The sequence below is a fragment of the Amblyraja radiata genome, chromosome 16 (genome assembly GCF_010909765.2).
Source record: "Amblyraja radiata isolate CabotCenter1 chromosome 16, sAmbRad1.1.pri, whole genome shotgun sequence".
In the NCBI taxonomy this organism is placed as follows: domain Eukaryota; kingdom Metazoa; phylum Chordata; class Chondrichthyes; order Rajiformes; family Rajidae; genus Amblyraja; species Amblyraja radiata.
Window position 1 is genome coordinate 29,685,793 of NC_045971.1, and position 17,625 is coordinate 29,703,417.

General features: G+C 43.9%; 2 protein-coding genes across 3 annotated transcripts in view; one reads left to right on the plus strand and one right to left on the minus strand.

Annotated features, from left to right (window-relative positions):
- The window catches only part of LOC116982088 (protein DBF4 homolog A-like), a 38,315-nt gene extending 32,210 nt beyond the window's left edge, over window positions 1-6,105 (minus strand). Inside the window, exons 1-2 of one of the 2 annotated variants that reach the window (XM_033035392.1) lie at window positions 5,992-6,105; window positions 4,500-4,671 (exon numbers count right to left, since the gene is read on the minus strand). In XM_033035392.1, coding sequence (XP_032891283.1) covers window positions 4,500-4,640 — 141 coding nt within the window. In that variant the 5' untranslated portion in view covers window positions 4,641-4,671; window positions 5,992-6,105. Of the gene's footprint in view, window positions 1-4,499; window positions 4,672-5,933 lie in introns of both variants that reach the window. The other variant, XM_033035393.1, reaches the window with a different exon arrangement.
- Window positions 6,106-6,139: 34 nt separating this feature from the next.
- On the plus strand, window positions 6,140-16,867 carry ccdc43 (coiled-coil domain containing 43). The gene is made up of 5 exons (XM_033035395.1): window positions 6,140-6,382; window positions 9,033-9,123; window positions 9,342-9,477; window positions 15,199-15,251; window positions 16,319-16,867. Exons 1-5 carry the CDS (start codon window positions 6,155-6,157, stop codon window positions 16,504-16,506), a joined length of 696 nt encoding a protein of 231 aa, XP_032891286.1. The 5' UTR covers window positions 6,140-6,154; the 3' UTR covers window positions 16,507-16,867.
- Window positions 16,868-17,625: the final 758 nt, after the last annotated feature.

Consider the following 17,625-nt stretch of genomic DNA (forward strand, 5'->3'; position numbering starts at 1 on the left):
GGGGGAAGAAGAGGGAGAATGCCTTTTTACTTCAACCCAAACAACCATTTGCAGGCAGTGCTTTTTTACCTCAAACTAACCATATTTTCATTTTCAAACCAAATTAAGGGTACTCACAGTGCTGTGGACATTTGTCAGTCATTCAAAGCTCTGATTGAGGCACACCACTTGCAGAGACTGATTGAGGCACACCACTTCCTGGTTTTATAGTCCCTCCTCCTGCCGCCAGCAGGGGCAGCAGAGAGAATGGGGAATGTTGTAAAAACATTAATATCTCTGTCAATTTTCATCGACAGGAAAAATCCTCGGCACACACGCGGCGGAGAGGGACTCTGAGCGAGGTGGCCAAAAATGACGGCCGTAGGTGGCGGTGTACTCTCGGAAACCGCAGCCCAGAAAGTCAAAACCGGTCAAGAACAGAGTTTTAGTAATATAGATATAGATAGAAGATAGATAGTGTTGTAGCTACATAGAAGGTGGAAATTAAAAGAAAGTGGAAGACCTGCAAAAAGGCAGATTGCAAATTCATCCCTAGCATATGAGTGGCACAACCAAGAGTGTGATAACAGCTACAAAGCTGTTCTTGAATCTGGAACTATGAGCTTTAAAGCTGTTGTATCTTCTGCTTGGCAAGAGAGTAGTTTAAATCTCTCCAGAGATGCTGCCTGTCCCGTTGGGTTACTCCAGCATTTTGTATCTACCTACGATTTAAACCAGCATCTGCAGTTCTTTCCTACACTTTATATGATGGTAGACACAAAATGCTGGAGTAACTCAGCGGGACAGGCAGCATCTGTGGAGAGCAGGAATGGGTGACGTTTCGGGTCGAGACCCTTCTTCAGACTGATGTCAGGGGAGTTGACGGGACAAAGATAGAATGCAGTCAGAGACAATAAGACTGGTAGGAGAACTGGGAAAGGGGAAGGGATGAAGACAGGGAAAGCAAGGGCTATTTGAAGTTAGAGAAGTCAACGTTCATACCGCTGGGGTATAAGCTACCCAAGCGAAATATGAGGAGCTGTTCCTCCAATTTGCACTGGGCCTCACTCTAACAATAGAGAAGGCCCAGGACAGAAAGGTCAGATTGGGAAAGTTGAAGCGCTGAGCAACCGGAAGATCAGGTAGGTTAAGACGGACTGAGCGGAAGTGTTCAGCAAAACGATCGCCGAGCCTGCACTTAGTCTCACCGATGTAAATAAGTTGACACCTGGAACAGAGGATATAGTAGATGAGGTTGAAAGAGGTGTAAGTGAACCTATGTCTCACCTGGAAAGACTATTTGGGTGCTTGGACGGAGTCGAGGGGGGAGGTAAAGGGACAGATGTTGCATTTCCTGCGGTTGCTGGGGAAAGTACCTGGGATAGGGGTGGTTTGGGTGGGAAGGGACGAGTTGACCAGGAAGTTGCGGAAAGAACGGACTCTGCGGAAAGCAGAAAGTGGTGGAGATGGGATGATGTGACCAGTAGTGGGATCTGGTTGGAGTTAGCGAAGATGTTGGAGGATTATATGCTGTATGCGACGGCTAATGAGGTGGAAGGCGAGGACAAGGGAAACTCTGTCCTTGTTACAAATGGGGGGAGGGGGAGCAAGAGCGGAGTTGAGGGATATCGAGGATACCCTGGTGGGAGCCTCATCTCTAATGGAAGAGGGGAACCCCCCGTTTCCTAAAGATGCCCTGGTATGGAAAACCTCATCCTGGCAGCAGATGCAGCATAAACGGATGAATTAGGAGTAGGGGATAGACTCTTTACAGGAAGCAGGGTGGGAAGAAGTGTAGTCTAGCTAGCCGTGGGAGTCAGTCGGTTTGCAGTAGATGGATAGAGCTCTAGGGGCTAGTGGAATCAAGGAGTTAGATAGAGCTCTCGGGGCTAGTGGAAGCAAGAGATATGGGGAGAAGGCAGGCACGGGTTATTGATTGGGGACGATCAGCCATGATCACAATGAATGGCGGAGCTGGCTCGAAGGGCCGAATGTCCTCCTCCTGCACCTATTTTCTATGTTTTCTATGTCGGTCAATAGTCTGTTTCCTGTGATGGAGACGGTGAGATCTAGAAACGGTAGGGAGATGTCGGATCTGGTCCATGTGAATTTGAGTGCAGGATAGAAATTGGCGGTGATGTTGATGAAGTCCGTGAGTTCTGCACGGGTGCAGGAGGTCGCACCAATGCAGTCGTCAATGTCACGGAGGTAGAGTCTGGGGATAGGGCCAATGTACGCCTGGAACAGTGATTGTTCGACGTACCCTACAAAGAAGCAGGCATAGCTAGGGCCCATGCGAGTGCCCATAGCCACGCCTTGGATTTGGAGGAAGTGGGAGTCAAAGGAGAACTTGTTTAAGATAAGGACCAGCTCTGCTAGGCGGAGGACAGCGTTAGTAGATGGAAATTGGTTGGTTCTGCGGTCGAAGAAGAAACGGAGGGCTTTAAGACCTTCCTGGTGCGGGATGGAGGTGTAGAGTGATTGGACATCCATAGTAAATATGATGGAGTGGGGGCCTGGAAAACGGAAGACATTGAGGAGACGAAGAGCATGTGAGGAGTCCTGGACATAGGTAGGAAGGGATTGGACCGGGATGGGGGGGGAAATAGGATGGAGTCGAGATATGCGGAAATTAATTCGGTGGGACATGAACAAGCAGAAACAATGGGTCTGCCAGGACAGTTCTGTTTGTGGATTTTGGGGAGAAGATAAAATTGGACCGTGTGGGGCTAGGGAATGATACGATTGGAGGCTTTAGAGGGCAGAGCCGGAAGTGATGAAATCAGTAATGGTGTTTGGGATTAAGGCCTGGTGCTCGTCTGTGGAGTCATGTTCCAAGGATAAGTAGGAGGAGGTGTCTGAGAGTTGTCGCCTGGCCTCAGGTCAGCGTGCCAGACTACCACGGCACCTCCCTTGTCGGTCATTTGATTATCAAGTCGGGGTTGCTGCAGAGTGGGGAACAAAGGTGAGGCCTCTGCTGAGGACAGACCGTTCCATATCCGAAAGGGGGAGGTCAGGGGAGATGGTGAACACACGGCAAGGGTGGGGGTTGGGGTCAGATGCAGGCAGATAAGTAAATGATGGCCGAGGCGATGTCTGGTGGAGGAACTGGATTGCGTATACAACTCTGTCATTTCTTACGGTCTTGGGCATAGCAGTGGCCACTACCCTAGCTGTGATGTTTATGGTAGGATGCTTACTATTGTACATCTGTACAAATTGATACAAATCATCGGAGACAGGCCAAATTTTCTTCTTCGTTTCAGGAAGTACATGTATTGGTGTGCTTCCTTGGCTGCAGTGGCAACAATACACAAAGTACTGGAATAACTCAGTGGGTCAGGCAGCACCCCAGGAGAATATGGATGTGACGCTTTGGTCAGGACCCTTCTTCAAACTGATTATTGAGGGGGGGAAAGGAGGGAGAAAGCTGTCAGAGAGGGGAGAACAGGACGAAGCGTGGTAATTTATAGGCAAACATGGTGGTGGTGGGGGTGAACGGCGGGGGTTGATAAGCAGATGGATGGACAGCCAGAGATCAAAAAGACAGATGGTGTGAAACAAAAGGATTGAAGAGTTACAAATTGTGAAGCCAGAGGAACGAACATAGGTGGAAGGGGGAAAATAGGCAAGTCCAGGTGAGACACAGCTTCTGTTTTTTCCATCCTTGACCTTTGTCAAACAATCTGCCTATCAACACACCCCACCCCTCGCCTATGTTCACCTATTACCTGCCACATTGGGTCCTGCTCTTTATCTCTTCTAACTTTTCTTTTATCTCTCCCCCCCACCACAATCAGTCTGAAGAAGGGTCCCAACCTGAAATGTCACCTATTCATGTTCTCCAGAGATGCAGCCTGACCCACTGAGTTACTCCAGCACTTTGTGTCCTTCATAAATCCAAAGTAACTGAAGCTAGAATTTGCCAGTAAAGGCACTGTTCAGTTTCTGGTGTGGTTAATTAAATGAAATTGAGACTTCCAGTCCCGCAGCATCACACTTTATCCTGCGTATGTTCGTGATAATTTAAGTATTTGCTGATATTGCTGTTGGATTTCTAATCAACTAGATTAAAATTATTTTCCACAGCCAGCTCTAATGTGCCATAGTTATTAATTTATTTTATGCATTTATATTGCAGTATCTATCATAAACTTTAGACCCTTTAATCTTTCCTGACAACATTATTTTGCATTAGTTCTTCTCTTGCCTCTTCTACTGCTAATAGTTGATGATAAGTACTCTATGTCCTTGCTACACAATCTAATGGAGTATTAGCTGCATGTGAAAAACATTTCTGCAGTGTTTGGCTTATTTTCAACCTTCCTATTCAACCAAAGTGAACACAAAATATACTGCACAGATACATTTTTGCATTTTCATTTGGAACAATTTCCTAACCATAATAAAATCATCAAGAACATTAGAATGCCTTTGTAAGACATCAAAATGTTACAAAACATAAAGAATGAAACAATAATAGTTAATGGAAGTTCCAATACATAGACCATTATACATACCCCTCCCATATTTTTCACAATATCTTCCAAAAGTTTGGTGCTCTTATTATCTGGAAGATCTAGGTAAAATGCCTTCCCAGAAATTGGACAATTTTTCAATGTGACTTCTTCACAATCTTGTATCAAACTCTTTCGTGGCATCTTCTATGCTTTCAACTTCCTTGCAGATTTCCTTTAAAAAATATATTTTCAGTGTCAGAGATTTGCAATGTACTTCAATTTTTAATTCTGTGATTAATCATCAGAGGTAACTAAAATTTGAGTCCATCCAATTGGAACACCAAATATACACATCTATCATTACTTAAAATTTCACACGTCAGTAAAGCACTGGTAGACATCAAATCTCACCCACAAATCCAAGGTTTTAAAAAAAATGCCAGGGATCACACACAAGAGGCTCCCGAACTATATACTGGGGCTCAGACCAGATCGGGTCACCATGTATGGCAACTACATTTGAATGTGTGTAATCATTTTACAGTAGGCACCATTTCAAAGGGAAAGACAACCTTGCTGTTGGATTGGCTGGAAAATAAAATTTTCACACCAGGGTGGTATTTCTTTAGATCACTCTATCCCTTGAGACTGTGGAGCTTCATTTCAAACTAAATCAATAGATATCTGGGCATTACGTGAATCAAGGAATTCGCTAAACACGAAGAGCTTGTGAACATAGATAAAGAAGTTACTCAGTGGAAAGTTACTGAATGCTGAATCACAATAGTTAACTCTGCACACAAGTGTACGTGACTAACCTAGCTATTATGCTATCAAAAATGATATAAAAATACTGCATGCTTTGAATCGAGAGGTCAATCTTTTGCTTGACTATTCTCTTTGTCTGACAAGTTTATTCCAACAACATCACCTATCCATGTTCTCCAGAGATGCTGCCCAAAGATACTAGTAACGTCGATGCTGCCTGACCTGCTGTGTGTAAACTAATACACTCTAATCCAGGCACCAATCTAGTAAATCTCCTCTGCATCCTCTTCAAAGTCTCCACATCTTTTATGTACTGGGGCGTCCAGAACTGAATGCAATACTCTAAAACGACCTTGTATACGAACTCAATTTGACGTGGCCAACCACTGGAGCAGAGTATTCCCCTGAACTTCCTCTGGAAATTTCTCCCTCCGTTCCGGCTGCCCGACCCGCCGAGTTGTTTTGGAAATATTTCCATTGTTTTTTTTAAAATGCATTGTGATAGTTGCTGGCGAGCCCCGAAGGAGAGTCCAGTCCCGGACTGCGGGGGGCCCTGCCCACCCCACCCCACCCAGAGTACAGTCCCGGACTGCGGGGGGCCCTGCCCACCCCACCCGTGAGCCGTGACCCCGGCCCAGTCCTCACACCCGCCCCCCCTGTCCGACTCCTTCCCCCCCCTCCCTGTCACAATCCCTCCTCCCGCCGACCATGGCCATTTAAACCCACGTCGCGCGAGGTTGTTCGGTAGGGTGGGAGATGAAGCCCCAGTCGCCGGACGGCCTACCTGCGGGCGCCGCTCCTTGTCGCCGTGCCGTCCCACTCTGCTCCGCTCCCTCCGGCCGCCGATTCAAACTTCGCTCCTCCTCACCCGAGGATCCGAGTGCGCAGGCGCCGGGCAGGCGTGTCGCGGGCACTCGCACTGGCCGCCAGGACCCCGCGGACACAAGATGGCGGCGCCCAGCGGCGGGCTGGCGGCGGCGGCGGCGGCGGGGACTGTGCCCAGGCCCAGCGGCGGGCTGGCGGGGGGCGGCTTCGCGGCGTGGCTCAGCCGGCGGCTGGAGCAGCTGGAAATAGACGAGGACGTGTACGGCTCCTACATTAACGGCATCTTGCAAGAGGGGGACAGCGAAGAGGAAAAGTCCGAAGTTCTTGAAGGCATTTTATCTGCGTTTCTGGTGAGTGGAGCGCCGGACCATGGCAGTGTGGCGCCAGCCCGCCTGCTTTAATACCTCTCTGCAGTGAATTACGGCGTGTTACTTTATTGTACGGTCGCGTTAACTTTAAATAAAACGTTCCTATCAGCATTGACTCTGTCAAAGTGTAATTTGAAACGTTTGTTGTAATTCGATGATGCTGAGGATTCTAATTTAGTTGCAGTCATTGAGGCAGCTGGCACAGTAACCTTCACTTAAGAAGCTGCCTAACCAAGTGTAATGTGTTACAGAAAAAAACAGGCATGTCGCTACAGAATCTATTGTCCATTATTTGTATCTTCACCTTAGCAAGTGCCGAGTTTCTGAAGAAAGTGCTTATTTTTCAGCTAAAAACACAAGTTGTTGGAAACTCAACAGATCAGACATTATCTGTGGAGAGTGTATCCGAGTTAATGTGGGGCCACAAGGAACTACAGATGCTGGAATCTTGAACAAAATACAAAGTGCTGGAGAAACTCGACAGGCCAGGCAGCAGCTCTTTTCTTGGGCTGTGATCTTTCTTCAGACCGAAAAATAATCCAGAACCAAAGTATCACATATCCATTCCTTCCACAGATTCTACCTGACTTGCTGGGTTCCTCTAACACTTTGTATTTTGATCATTTAATGTTTTGGGTCGAACACTTGTTTTGTCAAAATATGAATGATAAACACACTCTGTTTCTCTTTCCGTGGATGCTACATGACCTGTTGAATATTTCCAACATTTTATGTTTTTATTTCAGATTTCCAACATTACAGTAATTTGTTAATATTTACCTTTCAAATATATTTTGATCAATGGTAAAAATCTTGACATTATAGGAGGAAGTAAAGTTGAAATGCCCTTTCTGGGTGTGGTTTGGGGTTTAATGATAAGATTATTTGGCTTCTATAAATTGTCCTTAATATGTAGGATAGAATTAATTTACGGGGTGATTGCTGGTCAGACAAGACGTGTGATGAGCAGTGTATCTGACCATGAGAGGAATAGGTAGGGTAATGCACAGGGTCTTTTACCCAGAGTAAGAGAATTGAGAACCAAAGGACATGGGTGAGAGGGGAAAGATTTAATAGGAACCTAAGGGCCAGCCTTTTATCACAGGATTGGGCTGCCAGAGGAGGTAGTTAAGGCGGGTACTATTACAATGTTTAAGAAACATTTGAACGGGTACATTAATGGGGTACATTTAGTGGGATATGGGTCAAAAGCAGGCAGGTAGGACTACAGTAAATGGGGAATGTTGGTCGGCGTTGACAACTTGGGCTGAAGGGCCTGTTTTCACGTTGTATCACTCTGACTCTAACGGGGAGCTGTTCCATCCAGTGATCACGGGCCTCTGGATAAAGGGATCTTGCTATGAGTTAGAATAAGGGTGAGGATATTTGGATGTTAATGAGAGAGGCTGGCCAGGAAATCATTAAACTAGGTGTGTCTGCTGGTAATGAAGGCATGTACAAGGGTTTCAGCAGCAGATGCATTGAGGCAACATGGAGATATTATGGAGGTGTAAAAGCCTATTGATGTAAAGCTCATTTTGGGGATGAAACATGACATGGTGGTTTATTTCTTTATGTATTCCATGGCGGTGGGTGGAATGTTGCCAGGGAAGTGAGTTTTTGTGATTGAAAAACAAAGACAATGGTTTCAGCCGCTCCATTATTTGGAGAATATTTCTGATCATAGGATGTGCATCACACAAGCTTTTTGATAATTTAGAGACCAGGGGGGGTTAAAAGAGATAAGAGGGTAGGTTTAGGTTTATTGTGTACAAGGGCAATGTACAAAGCTTTCTTTTGCATGTTATCCAATCAAATCAGATAATACTATACCTAAATAGAAATATACAAAACTTGAGTAAAATAGGACAATGAAAGTTAGATAATGAACCTTATTTTTCTGAGTCTCTGCCATATGATTGCAAAACCAATACATAAGCTGATTTGTATGAACAAATGACAATAATATACATTTTTTTGGAACTCTCCGTGAGATTGACTTGCTATTCTCCTGACCACATTTCCACGGAGCTACTAATCGCCAGCTAGTCCTGCTTGAACGGAAATCCGAGGGGTGACTTGATCACACAGATTGTGGTGGGTGTATGGAACAAGCTTCCAGAGGAAATAGTTGAGGCTGGGACTATTCCATTGTTTAAGAAACAGTTGGATAGGACGGATTTGGAGGGTTATGGGCCAAGCGCAGGCAAGTGGGACTTGGCTAGCTGGGGCATTGTTGGCAGGTTGGGCCGAAGGGCCTGTTTCCACACTGTATTACTGTATGACTCTTTGACTCTATCTCTTGGGCTTCCTCTATTGCCACTGGGGGAAATTGTATCCTTAGTGCTTCTGAGCCACAAATAACAATGCACAATGCTGCAGGTATTCAGCAGGCCAGGCAGCACATGTGGATAGTTAATCTTTGAAGCCATTTACTTATCTTACATCAAACTCTGAAGAAAACTTGGGGGCTGAATTTTAAGCTGCAGAGAAGAGGGAGATGTGGAGACAAGAAAGTTGTCTGTGGTGGAGACCAAGAGGAAATGAACGATGGTGAAGTCTAGTTAATCACAAAAGGCCAGAATATCTCTGAACTAAATGTTTGATAGACTTGAATACATTTATTTTTCAGGATGAAGATTCATTAACAATCATTTGCAAAGAAATTATTCAAAAGTGGTCTGAGATCACAAACAATATGACTCGAGAGAAAAACGATGAAGGTAAAATTCAGGATAATCTCAGATGTCGAATAATTGCTGTTCTTTTATTTGCATATATTAAATGCATGAAGTCAATTGATTGGGTGAGTATGTTTCATAACTGTGCCGGATATTATATTATTTATGCTACTGTATTAAGGAAAATCATTTGATGTTTTTTGGAAATCTAACTGTCAAAGTTTATCTAACTGCACCATTTGATCTGTTTGTTTTAAAAGACGAAGTACACGCCATTGCAAGCATGATTGAGAAACAAGCTCAGATTGTTGTGAAACAAAAAGGTGCTTCGGAGGAGGAAAAATCTACAAAAGCTGCAGTTCTTGCACAGTATGCAAACATAACGGATGAAGAGGAATATCCTTTCTGTTACTAATTTCTCGGGAAGAAGTATTAAGATAACTTCAGGAGAATAATTTTTCATTCATGTATTTAAAAAATGCGGTCTTGTTCTTTTGTCATCCTTCCAGCAAACAAGAACAAAATGGCGGGTGAGGTCATGTAAACCTTCTGTTCTCCATCGTGGTTGTTTGAGAGCCTTATAGAGCTAGAGTCCCGCGTTTGATCCTGACTACGGGTGCTGTCTATATGGAGTTTGCACGTTCTCCGTGTGACCATGTGGGTTTTCTCCAGGTGCTCAGGTTTCTTCCCGCATTCCAAAGACGTGCAGGTTTGTAGGTTAATTGGCTTCGGTAAATTGGCTCTAGCGCGTAGGATAGAACTTGTGTATGGTGATCATTGGTCAGTGGACGAAGGGCCTGTTTCCATGCTGTAAGATGATTAAAAGATAATTAAAAGTGTGTTTAGGTATTAGTAGGAACACGTCCAATGGTGCAGAAAGTCTGCTTGTCTGGCACTACCAAAGTGTCGAGTGTGCCGGATTATTAGAGTTTTGCCGTATGCAAGCATGTTTCCGATCATTACTTGCTGCAGCTTTACAGGCACATGTAAACATTTTATTACTCCAGTTCATATCCAGTGCTTCTGACAAATAGACACTTGAATGACAAGATTTATAGAAATGAGCTTCAAATCAAATCTTTCATAGCATTTTGTAAAATGAAGTAAACGCAAACACAGTGGCACAGCGGTAGAACTGCTGCCTCTCAGCACTAGAGACCTGGGTTCAATCCTGACCTTGGGTGCGGTCTGTGTGGAGTTTGTACGTTCTCCCTGTGAATGTGTGGATTTTTTTCTGGGTGTTCAAATTTCCTCCCACATCCCAAAGATATGTAGGTTAATTGGCTTCTGTAAATTGTCCTGACTATGTAGGATAGAACTAGTGTACAGGGATTGCTGGTTGGCGTGGACTCGGTGGGCCGAAATGCCTGTTTCCATGCTGTATCTCTAAATTATTTACGGTAGATAGTCATGATATTTTAACCATTATCGTACTCTGTAGAAGGGATTATAAAACTCTAGTGCCCTTACTATGTGGCTGATTTAAAATAAATAACTAAAAATGCTTGGCATTAAGGACAATCCCAAAAGATTTTATAAATACATCAAGTGGAGAAGGGTAACGAGAGAGAGGGAGAGAGTAGGTCCTCTTGGGAATCAAAGTGGTCGCCTCTGTGTGGAGCCACAGGAGATGGGCAAGGTACTAAATGAGTATTTCTCCTCTGTATATACTGAGGAGAAAGACAGTAGGACGGAGGAAATTGGAACAGTCACTGGAAGTGTCTTGAGAGCAGTCAGTGTTACCGTTGAAGAAGTACTGAAGGTACTGTCTTGTTTGAAGGTAGACAAATCTCCAGGGCCTGATCAGATACATTTCCTCTGACTAGAGAGGAAATTGCAGGAGCCCTGGTTGAAATTTACAAGTCGTTCTTAAATACAAGAGAGGTGCCGGAAGACTAGAGGGTGGCAAATGTTGTGCCTCTTTTGAAGAAGGGCTGGAGGGGAAAATGCTGGGAACTATAGGCTGGTGAGCTTAATATCTGTAGTTGGTATGTTACTGGAGAGTATTCTGAGGGATAGGTTATACAGGCATTTGGATGGGCAAGGGCTGATTAGGGATAGTCAGCATGGTTTTGTACGTGGGAGGTCATGCCTCACAAATCTGATTGGGTTTTTTTGAAGACGGGTCCAAAAAGGTTGATGAGGGCAGAGCTGTAGATGTTGCATGCATGGACTTCAGTAAGGCATTCGACAAGGTTCCGCATGATAGACTGTTCTGTAGGATAGATCGCATGGGATCCAAGGAGAGATAGCTGAATGGATAGCAAATTGGCTCCATGGAAGGAAGCAGAGGGTGATGGTGGAAGGTTGCTTGTCTGACTGGAGGCCTGTGACTAGTGGTGTGCCTCAAGGTGCGGTGTTGGGCCTGTTACTGTTTGTCATCTACATCAATGATTTGGATGAGAACATACAGGGCACGATTAGCAAGTTTACTGTTGATACAAAAGTGAGTGGTTTTGCAGATAGTGAAGATTGTTGTGAAAGATTGCAGCAGGACCTTGATCGATTGGCCAGGTGGGCAGAGGAAGGGTTTTAGGGAGATGGAATTTAATACAGAAAAGTGTGAGGTATTGCAGTTTGGGATGTCGAACAAAGGCAGGACCTACACAGCGAGGTGGTAGTGTTGTAGAGCAGAGGAATCTAGGAGTACAGGTGCATGGTTCCTTGAAGGTTGAGTCGCAGGTAGATAAGGTGATCAAAAAGGCTTTTGGCACTTTGGCCTTCATCAGTCAGAGTATTGAGTATAGAAGTTGCGAGGTCATGTTGCAGTTGTATAAGACATTGGTGAGACTGTATTTAGAATATTGTGTTCCTTTCTGGGCACCATGTTATAGGAAAGATATTGTCAAGCTTGAAAGGGTTCAGAAAAGATTTACAAGGATGTTGCCAGGACTAGACAGTGTGAGCTATAGGGAGACATTGAGTAGGCTGGGTTTCTGTTCCATGGAGTGCATGAGGATAAGGGGAATCTTATAGAGGTACACAAAATCATGAGAGGAATAGATCGGGTAACTGCGCAGTCTTTTGCCCAGCGTAGGACAATCGAGGACCAGAGGACATACAGTGCATTCAGAAAGTATTGTCCCTTCACTTTTTCCACATTTTGTAACATTACAGACTTATTTTAAAATGGATTAAATTCATTTTTTTAAAATCATCAATCTGCACACAATACCGCAGAATGAAGAAGTGAAAACAGGTGTTTAGAATTTTTTGGAAAGTAATGAAAAAGAAATAACTGAAATGTCACATTTACATAAGTATTCAGATCCTTTGCTATGACACTCAAAATTGAGAAAAATTGTCCATAGTCCTCCGAGACAGGATTGTGTCGAGACACAGATCTGGGGAAGGGTATAAAACAATTTCTGCAGCATTGCAGGTCCCGAACAGCACAGTGGCCTCCGTCATTATTAACTGGAAGAACTTTGGAATCACCAGGACGCTTCATAGAGCTGGCCGCCCGGCCAAACAGCAATCTGGAGAAAAGGGCCTTGGTCAGGGAGGTGACCAAGAGCCCTGCCCGATGGTCACTCTGACAGAGCTCCAGAGTGTCTCTGTGGAGATGGGAGAACCTTCCAGAAGGACAACTATATCTGCAGCACTCCACTAATCAGACCTTTATGCTAGTGGCCACATGGAAGCCACTCCTCAGTAAAAGGCACAAGACGGCCTGCTTGGAGTTTCTCTGGTCTGATGAAGACAAGGTTGAACTCTTTGGTCTAAATGCCAAGCGTCACGTCTGGAGGAAACCAGGCACCGCTTATCACCTGGCCAATACCATACCTACTGTGAAGCATGGTGGTGGCAGCATCATGGTGGGGGGATGTTTTGCAGCGGCAGGAACTGGGAGACGAGTCAAGATCGCAGGAAAGATGAATGGACCAATGTACAGAGAGATCCTTGATGAAAACCTGCTCCAGAGCATTCTGGACCTCAGACTGTGGTGGAGGTTCACCTTCCAACAGGACAACGACCCTAAGCACACAGCCAAGACATCGCAGGAGTGGCTTAGTGACAAATCTGTGAATGTCCTTGAGTGGCCCAGCCAGAGCCTGGACATGAACCCGCTCGAGCATCTTTGGAGGGACCTGAAAATAGCTGTGCATCGACGCTCCCCATCCAACCTGACAGAGCTTGAGAGGATCTGCAGAGAAGAATGGGAGAAATAACCCAAATACAGGTGTGCCAAGCTTGTAACCTCCAAGAAGACTTGAAGCTGTAATCGCTGCCAAAGGTGCCTCAACAAAGTACTGAGGAAAGGGTCTGAATACTTATGTAAATGTGATATTTCAGTAATTTCTTATTAATTATTTTGCAAACATTTCTAAACACCTGTTTTTGCTTTATTATGGGGTATTGTGTGTGTATTGATAATTAAAAAATAATAACTTAATCAATTTTAGAATAGGCTGTAACGTAACAAAATGTAGAAAAGGTGAAGGGGTCTGAATACTTTCTGACTGCACTGTAGGTTCAAGGTGAAGGGAAACGGTTAAATGGAATCCGAGGGGTAACATTTTCACACAAAGTTTGGTGGGTGTATGGAACAAGATGCCAGATGAGGTAGTTGAGGCTGGGACTATCCCGTTGGTTAAGAAACAGTTAGACGGGTAGATGGATAGGACAGGTTTGGAGAGATATGGACCAAGCACAGGCAAGTGGGACTAATGTCAATGTCAAAGTCAAATTTATTCATCACATGCCCCAACTAAGATACAGTGAAATGAATTTGCCATGCAGTGATACACTTAAAAAAAGAACACACAATACACAATAGAATTTAACACATACATCCACCACAACATTCTTCACTGTGGTGGAAGGCAACAAAGTTTCAGTCCTCCTCCTTTTGTTTATCCATGGTCGGGGTCATAAACCTTCCATAGTCGCCTCTACGGACGGCCAAATGTACCGCTCTCTCGTCGGGATGATTGAAACTCCGACGCCGGGACGGTCGAGCATACTCCGCGCTTGGAGTGCCCGAATCGGCACTTTCCTACCGGAGACCGCGCGGCTTCAGGATGTTATAGGCCGGCGGTCGGCACTCTTCCCTGGCAAGGGATCTCATACTCTGGGTGGTAAGTCCACGCCACGCCTGCGGCTAGAAGCTCTGCAGACCATAGCACCATGATGCCAAAGTCACCAGGCAGGCAATCGGAGCACTCTATTTCTGGCGACCCCCAGCAAGGGTTCGCCCCCGCTCTGCGATGGAAAAGTCCGCGCTGCACCAGCTGCTGAATCTCTGGGCCTGACTCCAGGAAAGGCCGCTCCAATCCAAGCTGTTAGGCCGCGAGAGGGGAGGCGGAGAAGCGACATGGAAAATGTCACCTTCGTCGAGGAAATGACTGAATAAACATTTTTCGCCCGTTTTACCCCCACCACCCCCCACATAAGACATACCATTAAAACAGACATTAGGATATACTAAAAAAAACAAAAGTCGAAATAACGCACACGCTGCTGGCAGGGCAGCCGACTCACAACGCCCCCAACCGAACTCTAGTTCCGGGTTTCGGCCCGAAACGTTGCCTATAACCTTCATTCCATAGATGCTGCTGCACCCGCTGAGTTTCTCCAGCATTTTTGTCTACCTTATATTTTTTTTAATCCACTGTACAGGAGAAAAGGACCTGGAACTTTACTCACTTAGTCACTTCATGTGGGCCATTTTATTTGCAATGAACCTCATGAAGTTGCTTATTCCTTGAAACGCATATATATAATATGGATAGAGCACAAACTGCTGAAGTAACTCAGTGAGACAGGCAATGTCTTTGGAGGGCATGGGTAGGCGATGTTTCGGGTCTGTAAAGAGGTCCCGATCCAAAAGGTCACTTATCCATGTCTTCCAGAGATGCTCCCTGACCAGCTAAGTATCCCCAACACTTTGTTCTAGCCAAGTTTCCAGCATTGGCAGTTCCTTGTGTCTATACTATCCGGGAACTGAAAAGGTCAGAGTGGATCCAATAAATCTTGCGAGAAATACCCTTTGAATTCACAGCTTGTATCATATCTGCACAACTGTGTGGTAAAGTCAATAATGTAATGCACCAATTATTCTGTTTGTATTTTGTTATTCGGAGCTTATATTTTTAATTTCTTTAACATAAGCACTGAAGATGAGCAGGCCCATGGAGCGAGTGGATCATTTAACTTTGGTGATAAGTGTATCCTTTTGCTAATGCATTTAATTTGGTGTATGATTCCTTCAGGTACTTAATATTTTATGGTGGTAATACTTGAAAGCAATGCAGTTATGTTCTTTGGGCTAAAATTAGATGCATGCTTTTCAAGGTTTGTGTCGAACACAATTTTGTTATCTGCAATGCAGTTTGAAGGATTCCCATCATTTACTGAATATTCTCAACTTTTATGGTGCTGAGTGGGTTAGTTTGGGTTATGGAAGATGCAAACCCATAATTTGTATTCAAAGCTTCGTGGATTTAAAAAAATCAAAAAAATCAACAGTCAGAAACACTCGTGCAGTTCCTCCAGTTTGCGTGTTGCCTCATTCAGGCAATGGAAGAGGCCTTTCAGCCTTCAAAATGTGGTGCCAGTGAAAGGAATGTATGTGCAAGGGGAGGGTAGGGGAGAAGGGAAATTGAGCAATTGGTACGCATCCAAATGAGCACAGAGAAGAGAGTGGGGGAGGAGGGGGTATGGTTGTCGTTATTTCCAGGATCGTTACTACATTTAGGCACAGCTGCTCTTGGAGCTCCAATATCTCTATAGACAGTCCTATATGAATGCCATATTTGCCACAGGTCTGGGACTACAGGTCTTAACAGGTACTCTTCAAATTCAAGGCATAATACTCCAGATTAGTAAGAATTACTAACTACAGTTTAGGCTTTTGATTTTGAGGGACTAGATGACAGGTCCACCAGTATTTTTGTTATTTTTACTGAAAAGGAGCTTTATGATAGGCTGGCCACTTCCCATTACTGTTTACTTGTAACCAACTCTTTGAGTAATACATTTGATAGTTAAAGACAAGAGAACCATATTATATTTGTTATTATCTGACCAAGAACCAACAAAACAAGGGAACAGGTTAAACTGCATGTGTCCAATGGAAATAATTAAATATAGGGAAGATCAAGTTGTTTTAATACTTATGTTTCCCTTTCTGTTTTACTATTTTACAATGTGGATTTGGTCGTTTAGTAACAAATATAATATTATTCTCTTTACCAGAACATTAAATAATTCAAAATCCTTAATATAACTATAGCTCTCTTCAAAAATACAAATGTTGAGGCGGTTCTTGTTGCAAAAAAAGCAGAGAGGGAAAAGGCCCGTGACGATGCACAGAAAAAGAAAGAGCAAGATAAACTACAGCGAGAAAAAGACAAGCTTGCAAAGCAAGAAAGGAAAGAAAAGGAGAAAAAGAGAACGCAAAAAGGAGAACGGAAGCGGTAAAAATGATTTGTATAATGTTCCAAAGTGCAAAACTTGCATCCACAGATGTTACAAACTACTGAACCAGCAACAATTTTGTTTTGAGAACTTTGAAAATGCCAAATTTTTGCAGTATATTATGTCAACATTGAATTCCAGTTCATGTAATTTAAAAAAAAAAAATCTTCATTTAGTCTTTTGTTTGTTATAGGCTATCAATTAAGTATTTCAGATTCTTAACGTATTTGCCGTGCCTAAACATTTACATGAAAATAGCCTACAAACAAAAGTAGTTGGTAAAGCAGAACCCCTTCAGTGAAGGGAGATTCTTGTCCATTTGATGAAGTGTAACTGAATAATAAAGGATGTTTTGGAGACTGAACTTTGTTTTGAAGAATTTTTCTTTGAAGAATAATGTACTGCCTAGTATAGACATTTCAATTCATTTATTGATTATTTTGAATTGTTATTCACTTTAATTATTTGATTTGGATAATAAAATGTTAATTATAATTTATGAGACAAATTACTCGCCTTATAAATATGGTGATTGTTATTCTTGAACTGAAGATTAGTTTTGTAAACTGAGTACTGTAGATGAGAGGAAAACCAATTTACTGAGGACAACTGCTAATTGAAATCAATTTGTCAAACTATTTGCTTTTCTAGCAAGCTTTATCTTGTCCTCGCATGGATCAATCTCTCCTTCCACTTCATTCACTCCATATCAAAGTGTAAGTTATGGGAAATCGCATTGGCCTAAAGTGTTTTTGTGACATGTCCAGTACATTAACGACTGCATTTGTGTTATAGGGTCATAGAGTGATAGTGGAGAAACAGGCCCCTCGGCCCAACGCACACTGGCCAACAATGTGCCAGCTACATTAGTCCCACCTGCCTGCACTTGGTCCATATCCGTCCAAACCTGTCCTATCCATGTACCTGTCTAACTGTTTCTTAAATGATGGGATAGTCCCAGCCTCAACTACCTCCTCTGGCGGCTTGTTCCATACACCCACCACCCTTCGTGTGAAAAAGCTACCCCTTGGATTCCTATTAAATCTTTTCCCCTTCTCCTTGAACCTATGTCCTCTGGTCCACGATTCCCCTACTCTGGGCAAGCGACTCTGTGCGTCTACC

Bases quoted from the DNA above. Each gene is read 5' to 3' on its own strand.
- ccdc43 (XM_033035395.1), top strand. From the start codon at position 6,155: ATGGCGGCGCCCAGCGGCGGGCTGGCGGCGGCGGCGGCGGCGGGGACT. The intron at 6,383-9,032 runs GTGAGTGGAGCG...TTTATTTTTCAG, and splicing joins GCATTTTATCTGCGTTTCTG to GATGAAGATTCATTAACAAT. The intron at 15,252-16,318 runs GTATCCTTTTGC...ATATAACTATAG, and splicing joins ATTTAACTTTGGTGATAAGT to CTCTCTTCAAAAATACAAAT.